Genomic DNA, 15383 nt, shown 5'->3' on the forward strand with positions numbered 1-15383 from the left:
TTAAGCGACGCAGGTGTTCCCCGAAACCCTCTCCTGAATGTCCGGAGCTAACTAAGCTGGTAGCTTGCGGGTAGGAACCATCGTTAAGCGACGCAGGTGTTCCCCCGAAACCCTCGTTCGAATGTTCGGAGCTAACTAAGCTGGTAGCTTGCGGGTAGGAACCATCGTTAAGCGACGCAGGTGTTCCCCCGAAACCCTCGTTCGAATGTTCGGAGCTAACTAAGCTGGTAGCTTGCGGGTAGGAACCATCGTTAAGCGACGCAGGTGTTCCCCGAAACCCGCATTCGAATGTCCGGAGCTAACTAAGCTGGTAGCTTGCGGGTAGGAACCATCGTTAAGCGACGCAGGTGTTCCCCGAAATCCTCGTTCGAAAGTCCGGAGCTAACTAAGCTGGTAGCTTGCGGGTAGGAACCATCGTTAAGCGACGCAGGTGTTCCCCGAAACCCTCGTTCGAATGTTCGGAGCTAACTAAGCTGGTAGCTTGCGGGTAGGAACCATCGTTAAGCGACGCAGGTGTTCCCCGAAACCCTCGTTTGAATGTCCAGAGCTAACTAAGCTGGTAGCTTGCGGGTAGGAACCATCGTTAAGCGACGCAGGTGTTCCCCGAAACCCTCGTTTGAATGTTCGGAGCTAACTAAGCTGGTAGCTTGCGGGTAGGAACCATCGTTAAGCGACGCAGGTGTTCCCCGAAACCCGCATTCGAATGTTCGGAGCTAACTAAGCTGGTAGCTTGCGGGTAGGAACCATCGTTAAGCGACGCAGGTGTTCCCCGAAACCCGCATTCGAATGTTCGGAGCTAACTAAGCTGGTAGCTTGCGGGTAGGAACCATCGTTAAGCGACGCAGGTGTTCCCCGAAACCCGCATTCGAATGTTCGGAGCTAACTAAGCTGGTAGCTTGCGGGTAGGAACCATCGTTAAGCGACGCAGGTGTTCCCCGAAACCCTCGTTTGAATGTTCGGAGCTAACTAAGCTGGTAGCTTGCGGGTAGGAACCATCGTTAAGCGACGCAGGTGTTCCCCCGAAACCCTCGTTCGAATGTCCGGAGCTAACTAAGCTGGTAGCTTGCGGGTAGGAACCATCGTTAAGCGACGCAGGTGTTCCCCCGAAACCGTATCTCAAATGTTCGGAGCTAACTAAGCTGGTAGCTTGCGGGTAGGAACCATCGTTAAGCGACGCAGGTGTTCCCCGAAACCCTCTCCCGAATGTCCGGAGCTAACTAAGCTGGTAGCTTGCGGGTAGGAACCATCGTTAAGCGACGCAGGTGTTCCCCGAAATCCTCGTTCGAATGTCCGGAGCTAACTAAGCTGGTAGCTTGCGGGTAGGAACCATCGTTAAGCGACGCAGGTGTTCCCCCGAAACCGTATCTCAAATGTTCGGAGCTAACTAAGCTGGTAGCTTGCGGGTAGGAACCATCGTTAAGCGACGCAGGTGTTCCCCGAAACCCGCATTCGAATGTTCGGAGCTAACTAAGCTGGTAGCTTGCGGGTAGGAACCATCGTTAAGCAACGCAGGTGTTCCCCGAAACCCGCATTCGAATGTTCGGAGCTAACTAAGCTGGTAGCTTGCGGGTAGGAACCATCGTTAAGCGACGCAGGTGTTCCCCGAAACCCGCATTCGAATGTTCGGAGCTAACTAAGCTGGTAGCTTGCGGGTAGGAACCATCGTTAAGCGACGCAGGTGTTCCCCGAAACCCTCGTTTGAATGTTCGGAGCTAACTAAGCTGGTAGCTTGCGGGTAGGAACCATCGTTAAGCGACGCAGGTGTTCCCCCGAAACCCTCGTTCGAATGTCCGGAGCTAACTAAGCTGGTAGCTTGCGGGTAGGAACCATCGTTAAGCGACGCAGGTGTTCCCCCGAAACCGTATCTCAAATGTTCGGAGCTAACTAAGCTGGTAGCTTGCGGGTAGGAACCATCGTTAAGCGACGCAGGTGTTCCCCGAAACCCTCTCCCGAATGTCCGGAGCTAACTAAGCTGGTAGCTTGCGGGTAGGAACCATCGTTAAGCGACGCAGGTGTTCCCCGAAATCCTCGTTCGAATGTCCGGAGCTAACTAAGCTGGTAGCTTGCGGGTAGGAACCATCGTTAAGCGACGCAGGTGTTCCCCGAAACCCTCGTTCGAATGTTCGGAGCTAACTAAGCTGGTAGCTTGCGGGTAGGAACCATCGTTAAGCGACGCAGGTGTTCCCCGAAACCCGCATTCGAATGTCCGGAGCTAACTAAGCTGGTAGCTTGCGGGTAGGAACCATCGTTAAGCGACGCAGGTGTTCCCCGAAATCCTCGTTCGAAAGTCCGGAGCTAACTAAGCTGGTAGCTTGCGGGTAGGAACCATCGTTAAGCGACGCAGGTGTTCCCCCGAAACCGTATCTCAAATGTTCGGAGCTAACTAAGCTGGTAGCTTGCGGGTAGGAACCATCGTTAAGCGACGCAGGTGTTCCCCCGAAACCCTCGTTCGAATGTTCGGAGCTAACTAAGCTGGTAGCTTGCGGGTAGGAACCATCGTTAAGCGACGCAGGTGTTCCCCCGAAACCCTCGTTCGAATGTTCGGAGCTAACTAAGCTGGTAGCTTGCGGGTAGGAACCATCGTTAAGCGACGCAGGTGTTCCCCCGAAACCCTCGTTCGAATGTTCGGAGCTAACTAAGCTGGTAGCTTGCAGGTAGGAACCATCGTTAAGCTTGTTCCGACGAACGTCCGCTCCGGTGAGCAGGTGACTGAGAGCAGAAGATGCAGAGTGAGGAGGCGGATGTGATGCGAGTCAGCAGGAACGCTTTCACATGTAGCTGTCGGGTGTTTCTCTCACAAGAACTTCCTATCACCCAGCACAGAGGACGGAGAAAGTAAAGACTTAATATTCATGAGGCTGTAACTGAATCCTCCTGAGCGATTTGTTTAGATCAGCTGTTTTACGTGTCCAAAACACGGAGCCATGGTCGGGGGAATAACGAGAAAAGAAATCCTAGATCAAAGAGTGAAATTTAGAGGAAGAAAAATCTGAAATTAAAGTCAAAAAATGAAACTTGACTGTGTTTCCTTCTGAATACGACCGGGTGAAGTCTGTGAGGTGCAGGGTGGTGATCGTGGGCTGAACTCACGAGTATTTCCTCACTGCAGCGTCACACCTCTGCTGTGTGTGATGCTGCAGCCTTGCAAAGCCAAGTTTATAAATGTGTGACTGTAATCAGGCTACAGATTTACTCCTGGCTCTGTCGGCCGCCATGCTGTTAGATTCAGCCGTTAACGGTCTTTAAACTCCCCATGTCCTGACACGCCCCTTTAATGTGACCGCCGCCAACTCCAGGTAAATTAACACCGACTCAGCTGACCAACATCTTCTCCACCGTCGTAGTTAAACTCCCTGCGTAGTCCAGCCCCCCACTGATCCTGCAGAGACCAGCTCAGGTGCCCCCCTCCCCGTGTGTGTCTCACCGTCAGCAGAGACGAACTGTCCCACCGCAGAGGAAACTCCCCCGCTCCCCTCCACAAACTGGACCTCGGAGACGATGATGTTGTCCTCCAGAACAGAACCGCAGCTGGTACATACAGCGCTGCCCCGGGCCTGATCCACGTCTATATCGGACCCCCCGCAGGTCCTGCACACCCTGGAGCTCATGGTGGAGGTCTGAGGTCAGCGCAGCCTGCAGGCCAGACAGGAGGGGTCAGCTGTTAGCAGGTTAGCTAGCTCTGTTAGCTTTAGCATTCAGAATCTTTAAAGACACAGGACCAATCCCAGTGTCCCCCCTGAGCCCCTGAGCCCTCCAGCCCTCCAGCCCCTGAGCCCCTGAGTCTTCAGCCCCTCAGCCCTCCAGGCCCTCAGCCCCTGAGCCCTCCAGTCCCTCAGCCCTCCAGCCCTCCAGTCCCTCAGCCCTCCAGCCCTCCAGCCCCTGAGCCCTCCAGTCCCTCAGCCCTCCAGGCCCTCAGCCCCTGAGCCCTCCAGTCCCTCAGCCCTCCAGCCCTCCAGCCCCTGAGCCCTCCAGCCCCTGAGCCCTCCAGCCCTCCAGCCCCTGAGCCCCTGAGTCTTCAGCCCCTCAGCCCTCCAGGCCCTCAGCCCCTGAGCCCTCCAGTCCCTCAGCCCTCCAGCCCTCCAGCCCCTGAGCCCTCCAGCCCCTGAGCCCTCCAGGCCCTGAGCCCTCCAGTCCCTCAGCCCTCCAGCCCCTCCAGCCCATGAGCCCTCCAGGCCCTCAGCCCTCCAGGCCCTCAGCCCTCCAGCCCTCCAGGCCCTCAGCCCTCCAGCCCTCCAGCCCCTGAGCCCTCCAGCCCCTGAGCCCTCCAGGCCCTGAGCCCTCCAGTCCCTCAGCCCTCCAGCCCCTCCAGCCCATGAGCCCTCCAGCCCCTGAGCCCTCCAGGCCCTGAGCCCTCCAGCCCCTCCAGCCCATGAGCCCTCACGGACTTGACTGACGTCACTTGGAAAGTGGCCCAATCCCAATGTCCCCCCTCTCAGACTCAGACTCTGATGCGCGTTCCCGGGAAGTCCGTGAGGGTTGCTGACATTCTGAGCCCTTTATAGACCCTTGTCTTAGTTTCTGCAGACTCTGCCCACAGTTGATAGCGGTATGACATGAAGCGAGTATCACGGTAAATCCGCTTTATAAGAGAAGAAGAAAACAGTAAACAAACAAGCATCGACAGCAGATGTTACCATGGTTTAAAGTTTTCTTAAGATGCTGCACAGAACACATGAAGTCAGAGGAAAGCTGCCACCTCAGTACACACCGAGTTTATTCAACTATTTACTTTCTACTTGATGAGGCTGTTTGACCAAGTATCGTGTTTTGATGATTATTACAAATATATATTGACATTTCCCTCTCCTCCACTCTGCAGGACTTCAGGCAAAGACATCAAATAAAAAGCGTGTTTCAGCGTCTTCACGGTGATAAAGTTCTGTCCCGCGGCGTTTTGAGCCACTTTCCAAGTGACGTCAGTGAAGTCTGTGAGGGTTCAGGGTTTAGGGCTCAGGGCTCAGGGTTCAGGGTTCAGGGTTTAGGGCTCAGGGCTCAGGGTTAGGGGGACATTAGGACTGGGCCCCGGTGTTTTCCGCCGGTGTCTGGAAGTAAACTGAAAACCAAAGCAGATGAACTCACCGGGATCTCTGTGGCGGACTCTCCCGGTGAACTCGGTGATCCGGTCCGGCGGTTAGAAACTCTGCGGGACCGTCAGGGCCGAGTCCATTTCTTCTTTCAGACAGAACTCACGGACCGGTACCGGTTGTTGATCCCGGATCAGGTCTGATCGGTGTTTTGGGGGGGGTTGTTTTGTTGCTCTGGCGCAGTGCAGTGACGTCACAGGGACCGGAGCGCGCGGGGGAGTCTCTTGATTCAGGACTGAAATATTAAAGTGTTGGTTTTTATAACTTGGACCCGGAACGTAAATATTTAATTAGTATTACCGAGTCTAGTTCACGTGTAGCTGTAACATTATTAAAACGGACTGGGTCTAACGTTTAAACCGGGACCGCCACCCGCCCCCCCCCCAGACCCGGGGAAATGGTTCCTCCCGGCGGCGCGTGATGACGTGGCGTGTTTCGGCGGGTAGGTGAAGCTGTCCGGACTGAAAGACCCGAACCAAGAAGCTTCATCAGGTTTGATCCGGAATAAAGCGGCTATCCGGACCCCGGACGCCGCCTGTGACCGCAGCAGCCGCGAGGACAGCATGTCCTCGGCCGGGACATGGACTGGGACCAGCTGGACCTCCACCCCAGGATCACCGCAGCCGTGAGGAGAGGTAACGTTAACGGGCCAGACTGCGTTCAGAAATGTCACACTTTAACATTTCTCCGCGGAGCCTCAAACACACGGACCTCACAGACCAGGACTCGACACGTTCCCCCAGACCAGGTGCTGGAGTGAAGCCATCGGCTTCTGTTAGACCAGGGCCGAGTTCAATCTCAAAACGTTTTGCAACGTTTTCTAATTGAAAGACATGTTTCCTCGCAACGTTCTGCAACGGGCTTCGAGGTGGTCTTTATAGTCCTCCAGGACATGGTCTTTGGTGCTCCAGGACATGGTCTTTGGTGCTCCAGGACATGGTGTTTAGTCCTCCTGGACATGGTCTTTAGTCCTCCAGGATATGGTCTTTGGTGCTCCTGAACATGGTCTTTAGTCCTCCAGGATATGGTCTTTGGTGCTCCTGAACATGGTCTTTAGTCCTCCTGAACATGGTCTTTGGTGCTCCTGAACATGGTCTTTAGTCCTCCTGAACATGGTCTTTGGTGCTCCTGAACATGGTCTTTAGTCCTCCAGGACATGGTCTTTGGTGCTCCAGGACATGGTCTTTATAGTCCTCCAGGACATGGTCTTTGGTGCTCCTGGACGTTCCTGTCAGCCGGCCTGCGCTCTTTCCTGTTAACCATAAATTTATTTAAAATAAACACTTTCTTTGAGGAAAAACAGGAATTATTTGACCTGCTTTAAAGTTTGGTTTGGGAAAATGCAGCCGTCTTCTGCTTGGAAAGAGTTAAAGTTGAAATGAATTCGCCTGAGAGATGTTGGTTTACTGTGTTATTAGATTCAGTGTTTGGTGGGTGACAACAGCCACGTGGCCTCCAGCCCAGACCCCTAACCCTTATTACCGTCACTTAGCGAAGGACAGACTGGACCGAGCGAGCGCTGCCCACAGCGGAGCCCGACGCCGTCACGGCGGTCACTGTCGGCGGCCGCTCGACTGTCCCGCCGGTCCGTCTGTCCTAACCCAGCCACAGACGGCGTGCTGACCTCTCGATCACGCTGCGTAGGCTGACGCGTCGACCTTACGGTCTGAAGGGATCCTACCAGCGACGTTAGTCTGGTAATTTTCTCCGGACCTGTCAGAGAACCCGGGTCTGTGGAGAGACTCTGTTAACGCTGTTAACGTGCAGGAGTTCATCATCGAGACAGATAACTTCTCAGTTTTGTTTTTAAATCTATTTCTTCGAATGCAGCAAAATAAATATTATTTAATCCATCAACATTTATTACGTCACTCCCGACGTTACCGTCCGTTCTGTTTGCTGGCTAACATGGCGGGTGATATCCAGTACAGTGTTTCACATACAGTCATTTATTGGTGGCGGCCCTCGACATCAGCAGCGCTGACCGCCACACACAGGTTTTTTACTATTTAAGATGGGAAAATGTGAATTTGATATGCGAGCATGTTCGCTCCCTCTCTGCCCCCCCAACACACTGACAGCCGACCAGGCTGCGTACTGATGGGTTAGTATCATCGGAGAGCCGCCGCCGCGCTCGCCACAGTTACGCTGTCATTCTGTGGGAAACACTGCGGGAAGACGGGCGGTAGAAAAACATTCTGGTCTCAAAGTTTTGGTGTGACCCGGTCACGTTTCAGTTTGGCGTTTCTTTTCTTCGACCGGTAAGAACTACGAGCTAAGGTTATCGACTTGTTCCAGATTGTTTGAGGCTCCATCGTTCATCCCTGGTTTGTCTGATCCGGGTCACCGCGAGGCCGCCTCCCCTCCAGCTGTGTCCCCTGCTGCTTTAGTAGAACTCCAGGAAAAAACTCGCCATCTTGACGTCTAGATTGAAGAGCGGCGTGCAGATTACTCCCCTCATCACACTGACCACGGGGACATGACGGCGGAAGTGGTTTTTTGATCGTGTGATGGTTACCATGGTTACCTTGTTTCCCCCTCCAGCTAACGTCAGGTCCGTCAGGGACGCCCTGTGTGTTTCCGGTCCGGATCTGCAGAGACTCACCGGTCTGTCCCGCTCAGACACCCAGCAGCTGCTCGCCGCCGCCGCCACGGCCTGCAGACGGCACCCTCCCATCCCAGGTGGGACCAGTAATAATGCAGTGTGATTGGCCGCCACAGTGTGATGTCACGGCGTGTACTAACCTGTGCTTGTGTGTCTGCAGCCCTCCTGCTCCGTGGTGGGGAGTCCGGCCTCAGACTCAGCGTGAGCTGTCCCGTGCTGGACCAGCTGCTGAGGGGGGGTCTTCCTGTGGGGGGCGTCACCGAGCTGGCAGGAGAGAGCGGGGCGGGTAAGACCCAGCTGGCCCTGCAGCTCTGTCTGTCCGCACAGTACCCCACGGAGCACGGGGGACTGGACTCAGGTCAGTCCGCCGGGGCCCGGATTACATGCCCCGCCTCTGACGGCCCGGTCAGGTCCATGCGGGTCGTCTCCTCTGTAACGTGGCGTTTCTGGGTTTACAGGAGCCGTGTACATCTGCACCGAGGACACGTTTCCCATCAGGCGGCTGCAGCAGCTGATCTCAGGTCAGTCCTGTCTGCGTCCTGATGTCCCCCCATCCCTGATCAGCAGCCTCCGGTTCAGTGACCACGTTTACATCGAGCACGCCGCTGATCTGGTGAGTCCGCTCCTCTGACCTCTGATCAGAGACCTGGGCTCATTATAGACTGACAGGTGGTTTCTTTACTTGCAGGACTCCCTGCAGGTGTGTCTGTCCCGCCGGGTCCCCCTCCTGCTGGCTCGGGGTTTGGTCCGGCTCCTGGTGGTCGACTCTGTGGCGGCTCTGTTCAGGTCTGAGTTCCAGGCTGCTGATTGGCTGGAGAGGAGCAAACAGCTGCTCACCTTCTCCTCCACACTGCACCACCTGAGCCAGGAGTTCACCACACCCGTCCTCTGCATCAACCAGGTAAATCCACTTAAAAGAAACTATCACAGGGACACAAATACACTGAATAAAATTATAAAGGCAACACTTTTGTTTTTGCTTCACAATGCTTGTTTCACAATGTGAAAGGCCTTAGGCTGGCCACAATGTGAAAGGCCTTAGGCTGGCCACAATAAAAGGCCTTAGGCTGGCCACAATAAAAGGCCTTAGGCTGGCCACAATGTGAAAGGCCTTAGGCTGGCCACAATGTGAAAGGCCTTAGGCTGGCCACAATGTGAAAGGCCTTAGGCTGGCCACAATGTGAAAGGCCTTAGGCTGGCCACAATGTGAAAGGCCTTAGGCTGGCCACAATGTGAAAGGCCTTAGGCTGGCCACAATGTGAAAGGCCTTAGGCTGGCCACAGTAAAAGGCCTTAGGCTGGCCACAGTAAAAGGCCTTAGGCTGGCCACAATGTGAAAGGCCTTAGGCTGGCCACAATGTGAAAGGCCTTAGGCTGGCCACAATGTGAAAGGCCTTAGGCTGGCCACAGTAAATTTTAAAAACATGTATTTTAGGTGCAGGTAGTTACATGAACAAAGTCTTGGACCAATAGCAGACACAGATCTTCACAACACAGCATACAAGTACCAGCGTTTCTGCTGATGATAGCACACAGAGCACAGTCCTTAGCCAGCTGTTCAGCCTCTGTTCGGGCGTCCCCAGCTGTTGGAGCCCTCTAACGTGCAGCCTGAGTCCTAAGCTGCCAAATACGAAGACAAGTAGTCGACTCCTGTACCCTGGTTCTGAGACGGTGTTTAGGAGTGGTTGGTGTTTAATGACCTTGGTCATAAGAGCTTCCTCCATGCTCGAGTCAAACGTGCATGCGACCACCAACCCGGACCCCTCCCTGCACTCCACAGTTTGGCGTGTTGGCCAGCAGAAGTGGGATGACTATTTAAGAGCTGAAACATGGTTTGACATGTCGGTACCTTCTGACTGAGGGCGACAGATGGATCGACATAAGATAAGATCAACTTTATTGGCCCCGAAGGGAAATTTGTCTTGGGCATCAGTGCTTGAGGCAGCAGTAAGCAACAGTAACACATGTGGACTTTACATTCACGGACATCGTGCAGTCCGCACCATACATTTACATTACATTGCACAAGTATCAGAGACCCTGCCCCTGTCCACAATTAATTACAAGGGAAGTAGAACCTGAGTGATATAAACCAATGAAGTATTATATTCAGTTGCACTTGAGCACATAAAGCAGAAAACAATATATCCACAGTAAAAGTACATCCACCACAATTCTATATTAAAAAGAAAAACTCACAGAAGACCTGGTTGATAAAAAACACTAGTGCAAGCGACCAATCAATATTAAACTATGCTTAAAAATGAAGAAAGTGCCGGAAAGGCACGCCATGTTCCGTGCAGATGGTTTGTTTAGGAGCGCTGTGGAAGTTGGGATAAAGGACAGCTAGGATAGCAGTTACTTTTACAACCGTATTCAGTGCAGAATATGGGAAGGGTCCTTCAGAATTTTCTGAGCCTGGGAGACTACCATATTTTAGAAGATGGTCTGAAGGGAAGTGTAGTCTTTCTTTCCCATAACCTTCAACGTGTGCACAACGTGTCGGAGTCTTCTAAGTGCTTCCTTATTAAATGAGACGCTGTAATGAGAGCGTCCACAGTACACCGGATTCTGATGAGCACATTTTAAACAATGCGGCCAGCAAACCATCTGGACCTACAGATTTCTTGTTGACAACTTTGCTGAAGATTGACTGTACCTGCAAAGTGTCAGTTTTCTGATAACCTGGAATCATTCAGTCGTTCAGTACATCATATCTTCGAAGTTAAATCATCAGCTCTGACCCCGTCATTCAAGGCTTTGTTAGAGTTCATGTTGCTGATGTTTTTCATTGAGTTCTGTTCAGTGGCCTCTCTCTGAGTTTCTCAGGCTTCCTCAGCATCATGTTTAGTTCCTTTTGTGCTGCTTGTTTTTGAAGGCCAGCTTCTTTTTGTTAATTCAGGCTTTCACCTCCTCTGTGATTCATGGCTTATTGTGCAAAACATCCTTGTTGGGGACAACATTATCAACACAGAAGTTAAGATAGTCAGTAATTGTTTGAGTTTCATTTAACTCCAGAGTGTGGAAAATGCTCCAGTCAGTACTGGACAGCAGCCTCTAAAGGTCTCTCCACTGTCCTCAGTCCACTGCAACACTGTCTTACGTTGAGGCCGGCTGGACGTGTGGGTATAAGATGGACAGTCGAGTGGCCAGAGTTGGCGAGAGGAGGAAGCGCTTTAGCTTTATCTGCACTTTGGATGCTGCCAAAATCTTTGTCGACTGGAGCGACTTTGAACCTGGGGGGGACGCTGAAATGCTCTGGGTTTTTTTTATTTTTAATGCTCACCGCCTGCCACATGTTTGGTCACAGACGGAGGCGAACAAGTGGCCCAGGAGTTTGTCCCTGGTCGGCTCTCCGGTCAAAGCACTTTATTCCTGCATTCTTGAGAAGTACATACAGTGAGGAAAATAAGTATTTGAACACTAGAATTCTGACTCTCAATGACCTGTTAGTCTGCCTTCAAAATGTCCACCTCCACTCCATTTATTATCCTAAATTAGATGCACCTGTTTGAGGTCGTTAGCTGCATAAAGACACCTGTCCACCCCATACAATCAGTAAGAATCCAACTACTAACATGGCCAAGACCAAAGAGCTGTCCAAGGACACTAGAGACAAAATTGTACACCTCCACAAGGCTGGAAAGGGCTACGGGGAAATTGCCAAGCAGCTTGGTGAAAAAAGGTCCACTGTTGGAGCAATCATTAGAAAATGGAAGAAGCTAAACATGACTGTCAATCTCCCTCGGACCGGGGCTCCATGCAAGATCTCACCTCGTGGGGTCTCAATGATCCTAAGAAAGGTGAGAAATCAGGCCAGAACTACACGGGAGGAGCTGGTCAATGACCTGAAAAGAGCTGGGACCACCGTTTCCAAGGTTACTGTTGGTAATACACTAAGACGTCATGGTTTGAAATCACGCATGGCACGGAAGGTTCCCCTGCTTAAACCAGCACATGTCAAGGCCCGTCTTCAGTTTGCCAATGACCATTTGGATGATCCAGAGGAGTCATGGGAGAAAGTCATGTGGTCAGATGAGACCAAAATAGAACTTTTTGGTCATAATTCCACTAACCGTGTTTGGAAGAAGAAGAATGATGAGCACCATCCCAAGAACACCATCCCTACTGTGAAGCATGGGGGTGGTAGCATCATGCTTTGGGGGAGTTTATCTGCACATGGGACAGGGCGACTGCACTGTATTAAGGAGAGGATGACCGGGGCCATGTATTGCCAGATTTTCCCTCAGTTAGAGCATTGAAGATGGGTCGAGGCCGGGTCTTCCAACATGACAATGACCCGAAGCACACAGCCAGGATAACCAAGGAGTGGCTCTGTAAGAAGCATATCGAGGTTCTGGCGTGGCCTCGCCAGTCTCCAGACCTAAACCCAATAGAGAATCTTTGGAGGGAGCTCAAACTCCGTGTTTCTCAGCGACAGCCCAGAAACCTGACTGATCTAGAGAAGATCTGTGTGGAGGAGTGGGCCAAAATCCCTCCTGCAGTGCAAACCTGGTGAAAAACTACAGGAAACATTTGACCAAACAAAGGCTACTGTACCAAATATTAACATTGATTTTCTCAGGTGTTCAAATACTTATTTGCAGCTGTATCATACAAATAAATAGTTCAAAAATCATACATTGTGATTTCTGGATTTGTTTTTTTAGATTATGTCTCTCACAGTGGACATGCACCTACGATGACAATTTCAGACCCTCCATGATTTCTAAGTGGGACAACTTGCAAAATAGCAGCGTGTTCAAATACTTATTTTCCTCACTGTAAGTAAACAAGCCTTTAAAATACATTTTCAAAACTAGAGACCTCTCTAACTCAAAGTACTCACTTCAGCTGAGCCCTCGAGTAGATAAATAATCCATATCATCAAACTGCTGCTCGGACTCTGTTCTGCTGTCTGTCTCAAGTTCACCATGACGGCACTAGTACTGGTGCTGCTGGCCAGAGGCAGGTAGACTCAAAGAAAACCGATGACAAACCTCCTCATGTGTACGTATAATAATATACTTCATCTGCTGTTCATCAGGTTAGAAACAGCTGCCACAGCTTATTTCTAGGGAATGCAGTTTGCTTTGCTGGCTGATGATCTTTAGCTATTTCTGTTTAATAATTATCAATAATTATTTTCCTTCCTCACTGGGTTTCACTTGTTTCAGTATCTGCCAGATTTTCTAAATGTTCATTCATCTCTGTGAGAAGCGCCCGTCTCCTTTGCGTGACGGCACACGGCCTGGCTGGCGGCTCATTGGGCTCACGAAGCAGATCAGACTGGAAAGTAGATTACTGGCCCACAGAAAACACTGCAGTAAAGAGTAAAAGTAGGCTACAGTTTAAAAAAGGAACATGAAAAGGTGCCAGTTACTTTTTTATTTTATTTATGTATTTTGTAAAATGGCGTTACTTGTAACGCGTCCCCGCAGCAGGCGTCCCCGCAGCAGGCGTCCCCGCTGCTGTCTGCAGGGACAGAAGAAAGGTAATATTGAGGCGCTTTGCTGCAGCTGCCTCCAGCGAACTCCTTTCTTCTCCCTTTGCCTTCTGAGCATGTTTTCTACAGGCTGCGTGATTTTTGTCGCCTTTCAACTTAATGATGTCTGATGCGCAGCGTGTGCTCGATTGACTGGTTGCTCATAGTAAACCGCCCGGCTATGAGCCAACTCAAAAAAGTGAGGGGGACAAAACATAGATTTTGAAATGAGGGCGGGACATGTACACGCGTATTCAGTTCAATTCAACTTTATTTATATAGCGCCAAATCACAACAACAGTTATCTCACAGCGCTTTTCATAAAGAGCAGGTCTAGACGTACTCTGTGATGATATTTACAGAAGCCCAACAATCGTACGGGAATCGTAAGCGTATGGGATCAGCAGAGGGAGGACCAGTCCGGTGGTGGCGGTGTAGGTCCATAAGAGCTCGCCGGGCACCCGTAGATGTCAGGGGTGGTTATGACCTCCGTATGTGGCCGTTGGCCTGACGGAGGTCGGGGTCGGTAACGATCCAGAGTCCGTCTGCAGTGATACTCGAACACAAAGGCCGTTGGTATGTGGCCGGTCTGACACCAGGTTCTGGTGTCAAGTTCCCCGCTGAGCGTTCTTTTGAATCCGAGGAAGAGCCCCCGCCAACCCCACCGTTGCGTTCTCTGAGCCCGACAGAGTTGAGAGCGTTGTAGGTTTTTTTTAAACTCGCTGCCCCAGGATCAGGGCCTGATGAACATGATGCTAAATATTGGATTGTCCTGCTGGGACAGACGCCCCCCCCCACGTCAGCGTGGGACGCTCTGTTCTCAAGTGATGGTCACTGTTTTTATCAATATTTCAATGTTTGTTATTTGGAACTTCTCAGAACGTCTCCCAATAAAAGTGAACATTTAAACAGGAACTACATTCCAGGTGCGTTATAATCCGCCTTACTGCATTAAAACCGCTGTTTTCACCAGGAGACGCTGAAAATTGCAGATTTTGCTGTATTTCATCTCCAAGTAGTTTAACGGTGAAATAAAGATGTGACCGCCCCGCCCCTTTAACCTCTGCCTGCAGGCCCCGCCCCTTTAACCTCCGCCTCTCGCTCTGTATTGCAGGCTGCAGGCCCCGCCCCTTTAACCTCTGCCTGCAGGCCCCGCCCCTTTAACCTCCGCCTCTCGCTCTGTATTGCAGGCTGCGGGCCCCGCCCCTTTAACCTCTGCCTGCAGGCCCCGCCCCTTTAACCTCCGCCTCTCGCTCTGTATTGCAGGCTGCAGGCCCCGCCCCTTTAACCTCTGCCTGCAGGCCCCGCCCCTTTAACCTCCGCCTCTCGCTCTGTGTTGCAGGCTGCAGGCCCCGCCCCTTTAACCTCTGCCTGCAGGCCCCGCCCCTTTAACCTCCGCCTCTCGCTCTGTGTTGCAGGTGACGGATGTCTTCAGCAGCTCGGACCACAGTTTGGGGTAAAGGCATTTCCTTCCTTCAGTTCTCTGCTGGATCGGCTCTCAGACCGGACGCTGTGCTTAAGTCTCTCTCTCTCTCTCTCTCTCAGCCCTCTGTCCTCCAACGTAGCCCCGGCGCTGGGGTTGGCCTGGGCCAATCAGGTGACGGTTCGGCTGATGATGCGGCGCCTTCAGGGGACGGTCGCCCGTGGCGACCAGCACAGCGCCCTCCGCAGGCTGGAGGTGGCGTTCGCTCCTCATCTGGCCCGAGACGGGCGAGACGCCGGCGTCTGGAGGGAGGGGGTCCGGGGAGTCCTGAACCCTGACAGCTAGACTGAGTCCGTACCAGAGTCCCTGTTAACACGAGGGAACATGTAAAACCGGAGACGGTTAATAAACAGAGTTATTTACGCTGTGGACACCCGGCAGAGCGCCGCCTCCGAGCGGCGGGGTAAGTGGTTCTGTGTTGTTAGAGTACTGTAGTACTGCGGTGGAGTACACCTGTGAGTAGCAGCAGTCTCCTCCCTGTCTGAGTAATACTTCATATCAGTACGTTTTGGTACTGCCAGTACTTCCTGTGTATAAGTCGTGTGTTCAGATAATAAAACTGCAGTTTCACTCTCGGCTCCGCGTCCTGGCTTCTTCCAACTCAGCAGGAGTCACATGATTTATTGTGATTACAATCGGCCCCCCCCAAAAGATAACAACATGACGTCATGCTGCTGTCGGCACGCCTGGAGCAGCCGCCTTCAAAATAAAAGCATGGAAGCTGTTA

The 15383-nt window shown here is 52.1% G+C and overlaps 2 protein-coding genes across 4 annotated transcripts in view; one reads left to right on the plus strand and one right to left on the minus strand.

Moving 5' to 3' along the window:
* The window catches only part of brf1b (BRF1 RNA polymerase III transcription initiation factor subunit b), a 49276-nt gene extending 44009 nt beyond the window's left edge, over positions 1-5267 (minus strand). Inside the window, exons 1-2 of one of the 2 annotated variants that reach the window (XM_038727107.1) lie at positions 5080-5267; positions 3425-3633 (exon numbers count right to left, since the gene is read on the minus strand). In XM_038727107.1, the coding sequence (XP_038583035.1) occupies positions 3425-3608 (184 nt within the window). In that variant the 5' untranslated portion in view covers positions 3609-3633; positions 5080-5267. The remainder of the gene's footprint in view (positions 1-3424; positions 3634-5079) is intronic. The other variant, XM_038727108.1, reaches the window with a different exon arrangement.
* Positions 5268-5518: 251 nt separating this feature from the next.
* Positions 5519-15233, plus strand: xrcc3 (X-ray repair complementing defective repair in Chinese hamster cells 3). Of its 2 annotated transcripts, none has more exons than XM_038727123.1 (7): positions 5519-5719; positions 7629-7766; positions 7850-8047; positions 8148-8302; positions 8390-8590; positions 14592-14629; positions 14719-15233. In XM_038727123.1, the coding sequence occupies exons 1-7, from the start codon at positions 5665-5667 to the stop codon at positions 14939-14941; spliced, it is 1008 nt and encodes a 335-aa protein (XP_038583051.1). In that variant the 5' UTR covers positions 5519-5664; the 3' UTR covers positions 14942-15233. The 2 variants fall into 2 exon arrangements, with proteins under 2 accessions (XP_038583051.1, XP_038583050.1); XM_038727122.1 differs by having other exon boundaries at positions 5522-5719; positions 8378-8590.
* Positions 15234-15383: the final 150 nt, after the last annotated feature.

The sequence above is a fragment of the Micropterus salmoides genome, unplaced genomic scaffold (assembly GCF_014851395.1).
Source record: "Micropterus salmoides isolate LMB-PRFRI ecotype aquatic unplaced genomic scaffold, ASM1485139v1 Ms_hic_scaffold_18, whole genome shotgun sequence".
In the NCBI taxonomy this organism is placed as follows: Eukaryota; Metazoa; Chordata; class Actinopteri; order Centrarchiformes; family Centrarchidae; genus Micropterus; species Micropterus salmoides.